The sequence below is a fragment of the Lemur catta genome, chromosome 7, assembly GCF_020740605.2.
Source record: "Lemur catta isolate mLemCat1 chromosome 7, mLemCat1.pri, whole genome shotgun sequence".
Classification (NCBI taxonomy): Eukaryota; Metazoa; Chordata; class Mammalia; order Primates; family Lemuridae; genus Lemur; species Lemur catta.
In genome coordinates, this window is record NC_059134.1 from 93716897 (window position 1) to 93732551 (window position 15655).

Sequence of the window (15655 nt, forward strand, 5' to 3'; positions counted from 1 at the left end):
TAAAAATAGAAAGAAATTATCTGGCCAACTAAAATATATACAGAAAAAATTAGCTGGGCATGGTGGTACATGCCTGTCGTCCCAGCTACTCGGGAGGCTGAGGCAGTAGAATTGCTTAAGCCCAGGAGTTTGAGGTTTCTGTGAGCAAGGCTGATGCCATGGCACTCACTCTAGCCCAAGCAACAAAGCGAGTCTCGGTCTCAAAAAAAAAAAAAAAAGATACTAGTCTTATCTCCCTAGTATCTAGTTATTCCCTGGTTTTAGGGGGAGATTTAAAATTAATCATGACATTAAAAAATAACAGAGTGATAAGAAGGATATATATTAAGGATACATTTTAAAATTTTATCTAGAACAAGTAAAAGTCAGTTCTTATTCCAAAACCTCAGTCTTACTCCCAAATCTGAGAAAATAGTCCTCTCCCAACTGATTAGTAAAAAAGTTATTTGTGTTCAAAGATATGTGGCTGTCTTTTCCACCAAGTGACACACAGGAGTATTACAAGGTTGAGGGATTCTAGCTTTAGTCATTTGTTTTTCTTTCCCACCTGCTATGCTATGTCTGTTCAGAATAACACATAGGAAGGCTGAACAGTTTGGCTACAGATATCAGGCAGCTAAAAGATTTTTAAGTAAAAAGCTTGTTAAGGTGACAAGTTTTTCTAAACTGTGGGTGTCACCTAAAAATATCCCCCATAGAATTGGAGGAAAAGGCTATTTTCCTTCATTTGGAAAGTGTTGGCCTTTCTGAAGAACAGTTTGGAAATACATACTAAAAGTCTTAAAAGCATGTATACTCTTTGACCTAGTAATTCTTTTTTGGGAGATGGGGTCTCTGTGGCCTAGGCTAGTGTGCGGTGGCATCATCATAGCTCACTGCAACCTCAAACTTCACATGAGCCACTGTGCCCAGCCTTGACCTAGTAATTCTAATTCTGGAAATTTGCTTGAAGAAATTAATTAAGGATGTGTACAAAGTTTTAGTCTCAAGGCTGTTTTTCACAATGTTGTATGTAGTAGTGAAAAATAGAAACAACCTGGATGTCCAAAAATAGAGAGACTGGTTGGATAAAATAATAGTCATATGGTAGAATACTATGCATCCATTCAAATGATTTAGAATTTTTAATTATAAGGAAAATCCCATGGTGTATTTATTAGGGAAAAAAAGCAAGTGATAAAAATCCTATATATACTGTGATCCCACTTTTATTTATACCTTTCAATATTTTTATACTGAGTATGTAGTGCTTTGTAATAAAAAATAATTTCTAAAAACTGAACTATTTCTCAATTGTCCTATCTATAGGGAGATTCCATGGAGCTGGAAATATGGTGTCTTGAAATGAATGAAAAGTAAGTGCTCTGTCTTAGGGTCCTTGGTTGTGGTTGCTGAGGACAAAGCAGATGACATCATGTGAAAAGGAGGCCTTTGTTTTCAGAGTCATGGAGGGCATTCTGACCGCTTAACAAAGCCAATAGGTCTTTGCTAGAATTTGCTTCATGCTTGGCTTCCAGCCTAGGCACAGAGATGACCTTCGGAGGGAGCGTCAGTCCAGAGAGACTCAGACACCGCAGGGAAAGGAGCAGCATAGAAAGCTGAAAAGGATTTGTTGTTTTCCCAGAGTACAGATAGTTCTCTGCTTAAATCCCTTAGGAGCTCTTGTAACATGACTACTCTATTTTGTCTGTTTTCTGTATGGCAGCCATCCAATAAGATTTCCCCTCACTGCTCCTTTTTACAGACTGTGTTGGTCAAGGATTGGAAATGCATGTTATTTCCCTCCCCCATTTTCTTCTTTCAAGGCAGATTAGCTTACCTCCTGCCTGAAGCTTCTGTTTTCAAGAAGAGTATATAGGAAAATTGAGGAAATATCAACACATCAAAAGAAAAATCTTAGTGATAAGTATGTGTGGTGCGGGCATTATTTTTCTTTCTTAAATGAAAAGCAATTGCCAGGTTACGGTCCAAAATTTTAGTACCAGACAGACTTTCCTCCAGATTTCATGTTAGATTATAGAGACAGCTCATAAGATAGTACATTGATATTATGTTTGCACCTCCAGTATGTATAATTTATTGTTTTCAAATGTGCTGCTTTATTTCTTAGAAAGGTAAATACTTCAAAGCTAGAAAAAAATATATTGAGTGCCTTTTGGTGCTCATCTGCCTGTGTCTAGTGCATGAGAAAGTAAAACTTTTGGCTTACTTCAACAATCTATTGATAAACCGACAAAGAATTCTAGTTACATCTTTAGTTCAGAGTATGTTTTAATAATAAATTTAGTTTTGTATAGTTCCAATACTTAGTAGGAGAATGCTGACTGTGTCTGTGTGCTCCTCAGGTGTGATAAAGAAATCAAAGTGTCCTACACGGTGTACAACAGACTGTCATTGCTGCTGAAATCTCTCCTTGCTATAACTAGGGTGACACCAGCCTACAGGCTCTCCAGAAAACAAGGGCATGAATATGTCATATTATACAGGTAAACAGCATAGGTGCTCATCTTGATGCACTCATCAGCCTCATCACTTTGCATATTGTCTGACTGGGACTCAGGTGTTGTGATTGTGTTTTGGACAGATGGTTGGTTGGATTGTTGATGCTATAGCTTTAATATGATCACTATCTTGCTTCCCTTATGAACGTCAGCCTTCCAAAGCCACCAGGTTCATTTCCTTTTGTCTCTGCAATCATGATTTCTATGGAATGGATTTTGAGCTACTACTGGTATACATCTCAGAGCTGAAAAAGGAACTTAAGACTTTGAAAAACAGGCTATCCTGGGAGGATTGCACAGTCTTATGTATTCCAGGGTTAAATTAAAAGTTTTTCTGTGACAAAATGCTAATTCAATTTAAATTTTTAATTAGATATAAAGAACTGGTCAACAGCGTGAGTATTTTCCTTGGAGTATTTCACCTGCACACATTTATTGAGTGTCTTTTTAGTGCAGGTGTTGTGCCAAGTGCAAAGAAGAACTATAAAGATGCCCTGCATTAGGGATGTTTCTGATCTAATGGGGGAAACAGTTTGATGCATGATTACAATAAAAAGCAGGATTTGACAACTATATAGCAGAATCAGGAAAAAGGTATTGAGAGAACACAGAGGATAGAAAAGTTTGTTCTGGCTGGTGGAAACAGGATAGGCCTCACGGAGAAAGTAGCATTTGAGCTGGAACATGAGACAAAGAGAATTTCAGGTGGTAAAAGTGAGGGAGAGGACGGGTGCGGTGGCTCACGCCTGTAATCCTAGCACTCTGGGAGGCTGAGGTGGGCGGATCGTTTGAGCTCAAGAGTTCGAGACCAGCCTGAGCAAGAGCAAGACCCTGTCTCTACTAAAAATAGAAAGAAATTATATGGTCAGCTAAAAAAAAAAAAAATATATATATATATATATAAATTAGCCGGGCATGGTGGCGCATGCCTGTAGTCCCAGCTACTCAGGAGGCTGAGGCAGGAGAATTGCTTGAGCCCAGGAGTTTGAGGTTGCTGTGAGCTAGGCTGACGCCACGGCACTCTAGCCCGGGAAACAGAGTGAGATTCTGTCTCAAAAGAAAAAAAGTGAGGAAGAATAATCATTTCAGATGGAGAGTACAAAGTTGGCAAGGCATAGAAATAAGGGGCAGGGTAAGAGCTGCCCAATGGACCAGAATGGTGGAGTACAGGGTATGTGTGTAAGAAACTGGAGAGTAGAGCCTGGAAAGCCAGGGGTCCCAAATCACCCAGGACACCTTTCTTTTGTATTAGTCATGAGCCATTGGTTTTAGCGTTTGGATTTACACGTATAGAGCTGATTTTGAGAAGAATTAGTAAAGCAGGATGGAGGGACCAAGGAGGAGACACTTCTAGCTAGTTCTGTTGAAACAATGCAATACCTGTGAATTGTTATTATCATCCTTTAACTTTCTTAGCAATAACCTAGCAGCTCTAACCATGTTTATTTTTCCTAGTCTTTAATAAATTTTTGTTGTCTTCTCTGTAGTCTTCCTAGGTTTCAAGTTGAGTTTTCCATCTGAAAATTACTAGACTTTTATTCAGATATAATGGAAAGATCACTTTCTCTTAACTCTGATTTACCTATGCTATGTCTCCTTCCCTTTGATTCTTATATAAAAATAAATAAATAAGTAAAATAAGTTTGCTGATCCCTGCTTTATGGTATATTTTGTGTCTCTTATCTATAATTACTTTTCTTTCTGTTAAGAGTTAGGGTCTCGCTCTATCACCCAGGCTGGAGTGTAGTAGCACGATCATAGCTCACTGCAGTCTCAAATTCCTGGCTTCAAGCGATCCTCCTGCCTCAGTCTCCCTAGTAGCTAGGTCAATAGGCCTGCACTACCACACTTGGCTAAATTTTTTTATTTTTGTGTAGAGTTGGGGGTCTTGCTATGTTGCCCAGGCTAGTCTCTAACTCCTGGCCTCAAGCAATCCTTCTGTGTTGGCCTCCCAAAGTGCTGGGATTACAGGTGTGAGCCACCACACCCAACCTATAGTTATTTTGTGCATGTATTCCAGATGTTTATGTACATTTCTTTTTTTCTCATACCAGCATATAATCTGTGAGACCTAGGATTCAAATTTGTCCTTATTTCATCCCTTTATACATTGTTGGAGCTTAGTATTTATTGAATAAACCCATGTACATGTTTAATTTTTAACAATATTACTTGGACAAAATAAGAAAATGCATTTTAGGTGTTTTGAGTTCAGACTTTTTGGTAACATAGATTGGCCTTTCCACAGAGATTCGTGGGAATCTTCTACTATGTTTATATTTTTATTTTCTCAGAGTAATCTTGCCTAGTTAATTATTCTGTGGTAGAAAAGATTTTCCACTTTCTTAACCCATTTACTTTGGAATGACTTGTGACAAGCCTAAAGAGCTCCCCATAACTGAAGACTACTCATCAAAATCTAGTACCTTCCAGTAGCAGTTCCAGACCTATTGGCTAATTTTATTTATATATTCTTTATTTCTCAATAGGTATACTTTTAAAATACTTTTGCAGGAGCAGAGAAGAAATTTTAATAGCAGTTTCCACTTAATTATTACTTTCCTCATTTCTTAACCAGCCTACTTCTGTGTACATCTCCATGCCTGCAGCTTAACTGAAGTAGTCAGGAATGTTAATGCTCTGTCGGGAGAGGTGTTCATGCAGATGCAGAAAGAAGGGTTTGTTCATTTTGTTTCTGGGTGTTTTGGCTATCAGTCTCAGAGTAAAGTATAAGGTAACGTTTTTTTGCTTTCTTTCCTACAGGATATATTTTGGGGAAGTTCAGCTGAATGGTTTAGGAGAAGGTATGTAACAAGGCTGAAAAACATTCATAGTGTTAAGAGCTCTCCTGACTTCAGAGATGAGCATGGTTGCCACCTGTAATCATATGTAGTTTTACTATGTATAATACAAGTAAAGATAAGAATGCATGTAGGTAGCCCAGGGAACTGCCAGGGATAACCAGATGATTTCCCCAAAAGTTCCAAGAATTCAGTCTTCTTTCTTACTCTAATAGTTTTGTTTTCCTAATTTTCTACAATGAGCATGTTAAATGTGTCTGATCAACACCAACAACTTTGAAACATTGAAAGTGAAACCAAGAAATCCAGGGAGTCTTTGTTGGAAGTGTCACCTGCAAGGCCCTGTCTGTTCTCTGTACTTAGTTCTGGAGTAGTAGCTTGGGTGTAGTGTGTTTACTTCATAAATTGAGGTGTTTGTGTAACAGATTCCTAGTGCTCCTTCACTGTCTTGTTTGGCATGTGACATATCTGGGCAGGGCTGGTTAGAATTTCTCAGGCTTTAGAACTAACAATTATTTTATCTCTTTCAAGGTAGTTTTATCTGGAAATAGAATGCTATTTCCCCTGCCAATATTAGCTCAATGTAGAATAAATTGACAAGGAAAACACACACACACACACACACACACACGTACACACGTATACATGAAATTGAGGCTGCTTCACTGTTAAGTGGGTAATGCCAGAGATTATACAATAGGATGAATGATTCAAGGAAAGACAGACTAGGGGCAGTGTTAGTAATCTCTGCAAAAAACCTAATAATTTCTCTCTTCTAGGCTTCCAGACAGTTCGTGTTGGGACAGTGGGCACCCCTGTGGGCACCATCACTCTTTCTTGTGCTTACAGAATTAACTTGGCATTCATGTCTACCAGGTGAGGAAGGGTCCTGGAATCCAAAAGAACTCTTAAAAAGATGTTAAAAGTTTTTTTCTCCCTAAATTTCAAGACTGAGCCTACAATTAAGTGTTGCTGAAAACAGCCTCTTCAGAAGAATAAAATTAAGAAAGAAAGAGCACAGTTGCCAGATTGGAGAATTTGTATGTCCCAGCCTGTTTAGAATGTAGGGTTGGTGGTCTGTATTTAGGGATTGTAGCGGCTGAGGCTCTGGTAGTGCCTACCAATGCATATGAGGTGAGGGCCCTTCTAAGGACTTCAGAGGGGCTGGAAAGACATTCTAACAAATACTGCAATCTGCTTATTGCATTTCAGGCAATTTGAGAGGACCCCACCTATCATGGGGATTATTATTGATCACTTTGTGGACCGTCCCTATCCCAGCTCCTCTCCCATGCACCCCTGCAATTACAGGTGAGGATTGTGAAAAGGTGCTCTCCCAAACTGTAGCTAGGCAAAAAGCATCCATCCTGCACAGGTGCATAGAGCACCGTTAATCAGAATTCACTCACCAGTGGGCAGGGGGGCAGTGAGACCTCACGTGTAGAGAAATCAAATGGCTAGTTTCCTTTCTTGCTGCTGCCTGTTAGGTACATCAACACTTGGGGTATGTCTTAGAAAATATGGGGGCAGTTTAGATCTTGATGGTAGTTATATGACTTCTCAGTAGCAAATTACTTAGAAACTATAAGAGTGGCAATAATTTGTGAAATGTCCTTGGCATGTTAAATGGTTTTCAGGTCACCATCTGGCACAATTATATGTCAGAATAAAATGTCTCCAGGTTTAGAGCCCAGAAAACAGAATTCTCAGGCTGGGGGCAGTGGTGCCTGAGTCCCAGCTACTCAGCAGGCTGAGGTGAGAGGATTGCTTGAGCCTAGGAGTCCGAGGTTGCAGTGAGCTATGATTGAGCCATTGCACTCCAGCCTGGGCAACAAGGCAGGACCCTGTCTCTAAAAAAGAGAAAATTTTAAATTAAAAAAAAAATAAATAATTCTCTAGAGGTCAGAATAGATGTGTATCAGGAACGGTATACCTTTAAGTGATGGATAGCTTGTTAAGTTGGATAGATTTGTTTTTAAGGTTTAGTTATTTGTTTCATTGAGTGTCTATTCCTGATAATTCTTTGAAGACCCAGGTCTAGCCCCCAACACTGGTCTGGCTTAAGAAAATACTCTATCTAATGATAGGTCAGGTAAGATGTTTGGGGTTTTTAAAAAAAGTCATTTTCAAACCTCTAGATGCTGCTGTCTGGAAATGTTTGAAATTATCAAGGACTCAGTATGGCTCTCTTGCCAGTGTGAACTCTGCCTGAAACAGTTCTTAGCACAACTGCCATCTTCATCTAGCCACCCCTCGTATCCTGTCTAAAATTGACTGCCACCACCATGAAATTTGGTATTTCTTTCCCCTCATTTTAGAACTGCTGGTGAGGACACTGGAATAACATATACATCTGCAGAAGACTCTCAGGAAGTGTGCACCACTTCTTTTTCCACTTCTCCTCCATCACAGGTAGGGGGGAACAGATGCTGGGGTGGTGGTAGTTATTTGGAATGTATAGGCCTCATGAAATGGTGTCCAAATTTAGCTACAGTCGTTTTTATTCATAGTGGTGATTGTTTCAAGGGGATTATTTTGAAGGGTAAAAGAGAGTCTTCTTATCTAGCAGATAATACTGCAGTGTTTCTAGACTGCAACCATTCTTTTTATTTTGAGACAGAGTCTCGCTTGGTTGCCTGAACTAGAGTGCAGTTGTATCATCATAGCTCACTGCAACCTCACACTCCTGGGTACAACCGATCCTCCTGCCTCAGCCTCCCAAGTAGCTGGGACTATAGGCACCTGCCATGACACAAGGCTAATTTTTCTGTTTTGCTTTTTTTTTTTTTTTTGAGACAGAGTGTCGCTTTGTTGCCCTGCCTAGAGTGAGTGCCGTGGCATCAGCCTAGCTCACAGCAACCTCAAACTCCTGGGCTTAAGCGATCCTACTGCCTCAGCCTCCCGAGTAGCTGGGACTACAGGCATGCGCCACCATGCCCAGCTAATTTTTTCTGTATATATTTTAGTTGGCTAGATAATTTCTTCCTATTTTTAGTAGAGACAGAGTCTCGCTCTTGCTCAGGCTGGTGTCAAACTCCTGACCTCGAGCTATCCACCTGCCTCGGCCTCCCAGAGTACTAGGATTACAGGTGTGAGCCACCGCGCCTGGCCTGTTTTTTTTTTTTTTTCAGTAGAGATGGTGTCTCCCTCTTGCTCAGACTGGTCTCAAACTCCTGAGCTCAATAGATCCTCCCACCTTGGCCTCCCAGAGTGCTAGGATTACAGGTGTGAGCCACTGCGCCCAGCCTTGACTATAACCATTCTTAACCTTTGGGATTACAGTTAGCCTTTACCTTCCTGGTGGTGTCTTAAAATTCCCTAGAAAATCAGTCACAGAATTTCAAATGTATTCTAACGCCAAGGAGGTACTCTAGCCTACACTTGTTTATTTTGTAGCTACTTCTTTTTTGAAGTGGTAAATTTGCTTCCTAATTAATAATGGAAGGAGCCCAAAAAGAGCCAATAGTTACTTAGTGTAAAATGCCACTAAGAATCTAGTAGTGCAACTTTTCTTAATAGTTAACACAGATTTCTGCCTATCTGCATTCTCTTTCCAGACATTTCTAACCATTAATTTTTCCATTTGAGTCAATATTCAGTGGCAGACCCAGTTTCAGTAAAACACAGTCTCCAAACAATGTTGTCAGCATCCCTGGGGTAAGCATCTTTGTGGTCTTAGTGTGTACATGGTGCTGAGACTGCTTCGGCTACGCTGTCATTTTTGCAACTGATGGGATTTCAGGGGTACATTTCTTGCCTGTCACCCGTGTCCTTATTCTTCAGCCTTGTTGCCTCCAGACCCCTGCTCTGCCTGCATCATTTTCATTCTTCCCCTCCTCCTTTTTTTTTTTTTTTTTTTTTTTTTTGAGACAGAGTCTTGCTCTGTTGCCCAGGCTAGAGTGCCGTGGTGTCAGCCTAGCTCACGGGAACCTCAAACTTCTGGGCTCAAGTGATCCTTCTGCCTCAGCCTCCCCAGTAGCTGGGACTACAGGCATGCGCCACCATGCCCGGCTAATTTTTTTCTATGTATTTTTAGTTGTCCAGCTAATTTCTTTCTGTTTTTTTAGTAGAGACGGGGTCTTGCTCTTGCTCAGGCTGGTCTCGAACTCCCGAGCTCAAACAATCTGCCTGCCTCGGCCTCCCAGAGTGCTAGGATTACAGGCGTGAGCCACCGAGCCCGGCCTTCCCCTCCTCTTTGACTTTCACATTAGATGGTTTCTTCTAGACCTACCTCAGTTCTTCTTTCCTTTAAATTAGCCCCAGATTATCCCTTTTTACCATTTTATTTGTGATACTTAAATAATTAATTAGCTATCTCTGAGTGTCTATTTTCTGTGCTTTTTTTAATTCCAAAAATTAAAAATTTTTTTCCATCCTGTGTTGTTGAGAAAATACTGGATTAAAGTCATGGTTCTAATCAGTTTCAAAAGCAGGAGTTAACTTCTGTGGATGACATTGCAAAATCCATGGATCGCTATTATTTCTATTGTCCTAGTTTGTTTAGCATGAGGAGTTTCTTGTTCTGAAGTTGTCTAGACAGTTTGGTTTGGGAGTGTGAGAATTGTTATTCCCTTGTCCCCATAAAAGTATGTAGGCATAAGTGTTGGCATTGCTCTGGCCGAGGAAGCTTCTGGAATGCTTACTGGCACAGCAACGCTGACAAACAAGGGAGGAGCCCACCTTCTTTAGTGCACATTAATGGAAGCGCATTAGTTTTAGGTAATTAAACTGTAGATATGTCACATTTAAAGTCCATTAAGGAAAACCAGGCATGGTGGCTCGTGCCTATAATTCCAGCATGTTGGGAGGCTGAGGTACAGGGATCACGTGAGGCCAGGAGTTCAAGACTGGCCTAGGCAACATAGTGAGATCCCTTTTCTACAAAAAATAGAAAAATTAGCCAACTGTGGTGGTGCACACCTGTGGTCCGAGCTACTTGGAAGGTGGAATTAGGAGGATCGCTTGAGCCCATGAGTGTGAAGTTGCAGTGAGCTATGATCACGCTCCTGCACTGCAGCCTAGGCAAGAGAGTAGGAACCTGTCTTGAAAAAAATAAAGTTTTTATTAAGCAGGGGTTTTTGTTTTGTTTTGTTTTGTTTTTGTTACAAGTAACAGATTTCTAAACAATAAATAAAGTTGTGACTTGGGAGATATGAGCTATGGGGAGGCTGGGCCTTACCAATTCAGTATTGCTCTTTCTCTGATATAGTGGACATTTGACCCCCAAAGTAAAGGGAAGTTAAGTAGTTTCTACACCTGATGTTTGCATCAGAATTTGTTGGCCTATGTAAGGAGAGGCCACCTTTTTCATGGTTACCGTCTCCTATTGTGTGTTGTCGCAGTTTAAAACTAGATCACTCTAAGTTTTTACTAGCAGTGAATACTCCATAAGTGCCCTGTCATTACTCCCTGAGGACCTCTGACCAAGGCTGGTACAGTTTAGTGCAGAAATACTCATTTTGAACCTTGATGGCACAGAGAAGAGAGAGAAAATTATTTGTTATTATATTTCCTCATTCCTGTTAATGTTGAAATGGTTTCTTCCTTAGTGACTTGTATAATTATTCAGTTCAGCAACTTCCATTAAAACTTGTACTAGAATCCAGTAAATACATGTTTATATGATATTTGTTTTGCCAACAAAACAAGGTTCATTGTGTCATTTGGGCACTTAGTTGAATCTAGAAATAAATCTGCCACTGTGACCTAAGGTCCTACCTCCTATTCTGAGCACTAATTAGCTAATTGGTGAGGTTTCTAATTGGTAAACATGGCACAACAAGACTCAAATAGTCATGAGGCCCATAAGTAGCTTTGAAGTCATAAGAGTTTCGAAAGCGGCCCACCATTTAGTCCATCAGGTTTGCCTGCATCATCAGGGACTGTAAGAAAACACACACACACGTACCTCCCTGCCCACCCACTCATCTTTCCCAAGGTGACGTAGGACAGCCTGCATTCTGAGCTTTTTGAAGTTTTGGCCAACAAATGTCAGCTGTTTGTGCCTGTCCCTGAAGAATCTGGGTGCCCTGAAAAACGCTTTCAGTAGAACATTACAAGCCCTGCATCCTCATTTATCTTTGGCACATCTCGCATCTGCTCTTGGGCCCTTCCTGTTGGAAACTGTTCTTTAACTTCTTCCCACCCTTTTTTGACTAAAGACAGACTAACTCTTGGCTCAAGTTTCTCCCTGGTACCAAGTCATAGCAGCTCGACTTAGCTTTGTTTTCTAGCTACTCATCAGGGAGACAGGCATGCATGGAGCACCCTGAGATAAACATCACTCTGGGGACCCTTCCAAGTTGTCCCTGTGGGAAGATACCAACGCACCTGCTTCACTCCTGACTCACCAGTGTCCATTCCAGCCTTTCTTGCTACTGCCCCTTTCACAGTTTTTTTCATTTATTTCTCAAGTCCCTTTTCTTTTTTCTCTCGTTTCTCCTGTCTCTGTGTGTATCTGTGCACAGTGTGTGTTTACTGTCACAAAGGCACATTTTCAGACCCCTACTCCTGTGGTGACGGACACTCTGAGGGTCCCCATGGCAGGACTGGCCTTTTCCCATCAAGTGAGTCCATAATGGGAAGAAGGGGATATAATCAGATGGCATCTTTATATTTAAAAATTGTAAATAAAGTAAAGTACAGAGTGTTATTTAAATATGCCAAGTGTTCTGGGGGATTATTTTGAGGCTTGGTATAGTAGATTTTAGCAGGACACAGCCACAGCCACCCAAAATAGGAGTTTTCATTTGCCCCTCCTCCTACCATTGTTGTGAAAAATACATGGAGTTATTTATATCAAATTTCCAAATAAACAATTCAAGACTGGTGTCCTCTCTTTTTTCAATATAAATAGAAACCCTCCCTCCCACCTCCTGGGGTGAGGAAGGGTGTGATTAGAGAAGATGGTCTTCTGCTCAGAGGGAGCTCAGCACAGAGGAGAAGATAGAATGACTTTGGAGAACCTGATGGCTTTGGCTCCAGGTTCTGCCTGGGCTTGTGCTCCACAGATATGCTGGGCTTAAAACTGACACAGTTAGCTGAGCCCCTGAGAAAGTGGGAGTAAGGAACTCATTTGAGGCCTTTGGGAGGTTCCACGGCTAGGAATCCCTCCACGGCTAGGAATCCCGATCCCAGTACAAACAAGTCTCTGTGTTTTTGTCTCTAAAAGTTAGCGGTCTGGTCTGTCCTTAACCCTTATCCCATCAGGCCCCTGTACCGAGGGCACATGGGCTGGGAGCCATGCCTTATCTCTCCACTGGAAGCCCACTTGTTAGTCACACTCTTAGGATTGCCTACTTTTTCCTCGCTTTTCCTCTGCCCTTCTTTGTTTTTCTCTTGCTTAGCTCTCAAGTTCTCGCCTTTCCTATCAGCCTGCTGCCCTGGGCGTTGGATCAGCTGACCTGGCTTATCCAGTAGTGTTTGCTGCTGGCTTAAACGCTACACACCCTCACCAGGTATCTTTAAAGATGGGGAGGACCATGGGGTTTTCAGTGTTGCCTCCCATGCTCGGAGGTAGTTGAGGGACCTCTGACAGCACAATTTTCTAAGTGCTATATTCTGAAGCAAAGCTCTTTGGTAACTTTGGAGGACTAAAGTGACTCTCTGAGAGGAGGAAGCCTCCTAGACTTCAGAAAGGAAAGAAGACTTTGCCAGGATTTTTCTCCCTCTCCTCCTTTTTCCCTCTCTAGTCATTACCATGCATGTCTTCCATTAACTGAGTCCCAGGGAGGATAAAGACCCAGGGATTCCTGCCCACTTGGCGCCATTGGTGGTGGAAAACTCAAAAGCACATACTGTCATGCTAGGAACTGAGTGTCCCTCCCTCCTGCCGGATGCTGCCATGATTCACTATATCTTTCCATTTTTTCTCCAAAGCTAATGGTTCCTGGGAAGGAAGGTGGGGTACCCCTTGCTCCCAATCAACCTGCCCACGGTGCCCAGGCTGACCAGGAGAGATTGGCAACCTGCACCCCTTCTGACGGGGCCCACTGTGCTGCCACACCTTCCAGCAGGTGAGTTCACATTTTGACTCTGCCACTGCTGTGGCTGGACATGGGCCTGGGCTCCCTGACACACACATGCTTGTTTGGTATCAATAAAGAGTAGCTTTCAGCATTGGCTTGGGCTTGGCATTTCTGCCCAAAATGTAGACTCCTGAAAATTCCCTGATAAGAATCTGATATTGCAGCTGGGATGTAAGGAAGCTGGCCTGGGGCTTCGCTACTAACAGGAAACAGCAGGGGCTTGGTTCTTGTCACCCTTATCCACTGTGGGGCTGTCAGATGTTTTTCTCTTACCCCAAGATTTATCCCATGGAGTCAGTCCTTGGTGTTTCCCGAGAACAAGATCGGGTGTTTACCACAGTCCTGAAGTCTGGGGCCACAGTGTATCTGTGGTTGTAGTTGGGGTTGAATTTCTTTTCCTGCTACATTAGAGCCTCTTGGAGATCCTGTAGAAATAACTTTTTCTGGCCGGGCGCGGTGGCTCACGCCTGTAATCCTAGCTCTGGGAGGCCGAGGTGGGTGGATCGCTCGAGGTCAGGAGTTCGAGACCAGCCTGAGCAAGAGTGAGACCCCCCGTCTCTACTAAAAATAGAAAGAAATTATCTGGCCAACTAAAAATATATATACAAAAAAATTAGCTGGGCATGGTGGCTCATGCCTGTAGTCCCAGCTACTGGGGAGGCTGAGGCAGTAGGATCGCTTAAGCCGAGGAGTCTGAGGTTGCTGTGAGCTAGGCTGATGCCACGGCACTCACTCTAGCCCGGGCAACAAAGTGAGACTCTGTCTCAAAAAAAAAAAAAAGAAATAACTTTTTCCACATTTAAAAAAATTTTAAATCTTTGTCTTTTCTAATTACTGAAGTGATACATTCTATAAAATTCAAGTGGTCATGAAGACATTAAGTAGGAAGTGAAAGTTTTCATATTTCCACCCTGTAAAAATCATTGCTGTCACCTCCCTTTCAGAAATGAGAGAACCTCAGAAAGGTTAAGTAATTGGCTTATGCTCACTTAGCTCAGAATGCAGCTAGGGCGCCAGGGGATCCTCTGACTCCAAAGCCACCACCCCTTCTTTCCATTACACTCAGCGCTCCCCCAGGACTGCCTTGCGGGTGCCTTGGCCTGCCCTGCCCTGCCCAGCCCTGATACGGAAGGCCCCAGAGGTAATGAGATCGCTTTGCCCGCCCACATCCTAAATGATCTTTCTCATCAGAGAAATTCCTGGGGTTTTTTTTTTTTTTTTCATTCCCACGGTGAAGTGGTGGGAAGGAAATTGTTTAGGAAGATTTTTTTGTGCCATCTGTCACGAAAAATAATTTACTTCACTCTTGGCTTCTTAAACTTCCATCCTCTCTCTTCCTTTGTTAGATGATCACAGTCCTTTTACACACTAGTTTTTGGAGCCTTGACTCCTGGGGCATGGCCATGAGTAGCTAAAGACACAGGCTCCCGTGTGGGGGTCATAAGAGCTCAAAACCTTCCACACAGGACTAGTCCTCCATACCGCCTGAAGTCCAGAGCCCACTTTGACTGCATAGTCCTCCTGCCCAGCTTGAGCTGCTGTTTTTGGCCAGAGGACTTTTCTTATCCCCTGCTGCTTGCAGGGCTATGACTCCCGGTTTGGCAGCCACAGTGTGGGGCCCCATTTCTCTGCATAGAGCAGACTCAGCATCGTCCGGAGGGCTGGCCAGGGAAGGAGTGGGAACAGCCAAATGGAATGTGTCACTGAAAGACGTTTAGGAACTGAGGGATGATTAGGGGCAAGCAATGAGGAGGAAACACAGCAGAGAGCACAGAGAAACTCGGCCCTGCAATTTGTCAAGGGTGGGGAGAGCTCTGGCTGGCTAAGGAGTCAAATTTGGGACTCTTGACTTTGAATAATGGCAATGTCCCTTGTGAAATAAGGCCTAAATTTAGCATTATACAGTCTTATGGTATTTTTAAATAACAAAAGAAGAAGAAAAGTTAAAATTTGGGGTCTGGCTATGTAATATTAGATTAATGCTAAAATTACAGTTGTTTATGGGCATTGCTTACCTATATCTGTGATTGCTGTATGCATGGTAACTGGTGTTTATTACTGGTATTTCCCATTAAATTTTAAGTAAGCTTCAAGTCAGTGACAAGTTGGACTAAAGGGGAAAAAATCTTAAGTAAGCTTTCCACAATTATAACAGAATGTCTCATTCACATACGTGTAACTCTTAGTTGTTCCAGGAAGTATAGCCCTATGCTGTCAACTCAAAAGGCAAGGGTGAATCCTAGCACTCTGGGAGGCCGAGGCGGGTGGATTGCTCGAGGTCAGGAGTTCGAGACCAGCAAGAGTGAGACCCCATCTCTACTAAAAA

General features: G+C 42.2%; 1 protein-coding gene across 15 annotated transcripts in view; it reads left to right on the top strand.

The window, feature by feature from the left end:
* Nucleotides 1-15655, top strand: part of ATG13 (autophagy related 13) — a 46010-nt gene that overhangs the window by 23105 nt on the left and 7250 nt on the right. For 9 of the 15 annotated variants that reach the window (XM_045557945.1, XM_045557950.1, XM_045557944.1 and 6 more), the window contains 9 exons: nt 1309-1355; nt 2346-2486; nt 5265-5305; nt 6082-6178; nt 6515-6613; nt 7621-7714; nt 11770-11868; nt 12649-12759; nt 13181-13317. In XM_045557945.1, the coding sequence (XP_045413901.1) occupies nt 1309-1355; nt 2346-2486; nt 5265-5305; nt 6082-6178; nt 6515-6613; nt 7621-7714; nt 11770-11868; nt 12649-12759; nt 13181-13317 (866 nt within the window). The remainder of the gene's footprint in view (nt 1-1308; nt 1356-2345; nt 2487-5264; nt 5306-6081; nt 6179-6514; nt 6614-7620; nt 7715-11769; nt 11869-12648; nt 12760-13180; nt 13318-15655) is intronic. The other 6 variants (XM_045557949.1, XM_045557953.1, XM_045557954.1 and 3 more) reach the window with 3 other exon arrangements.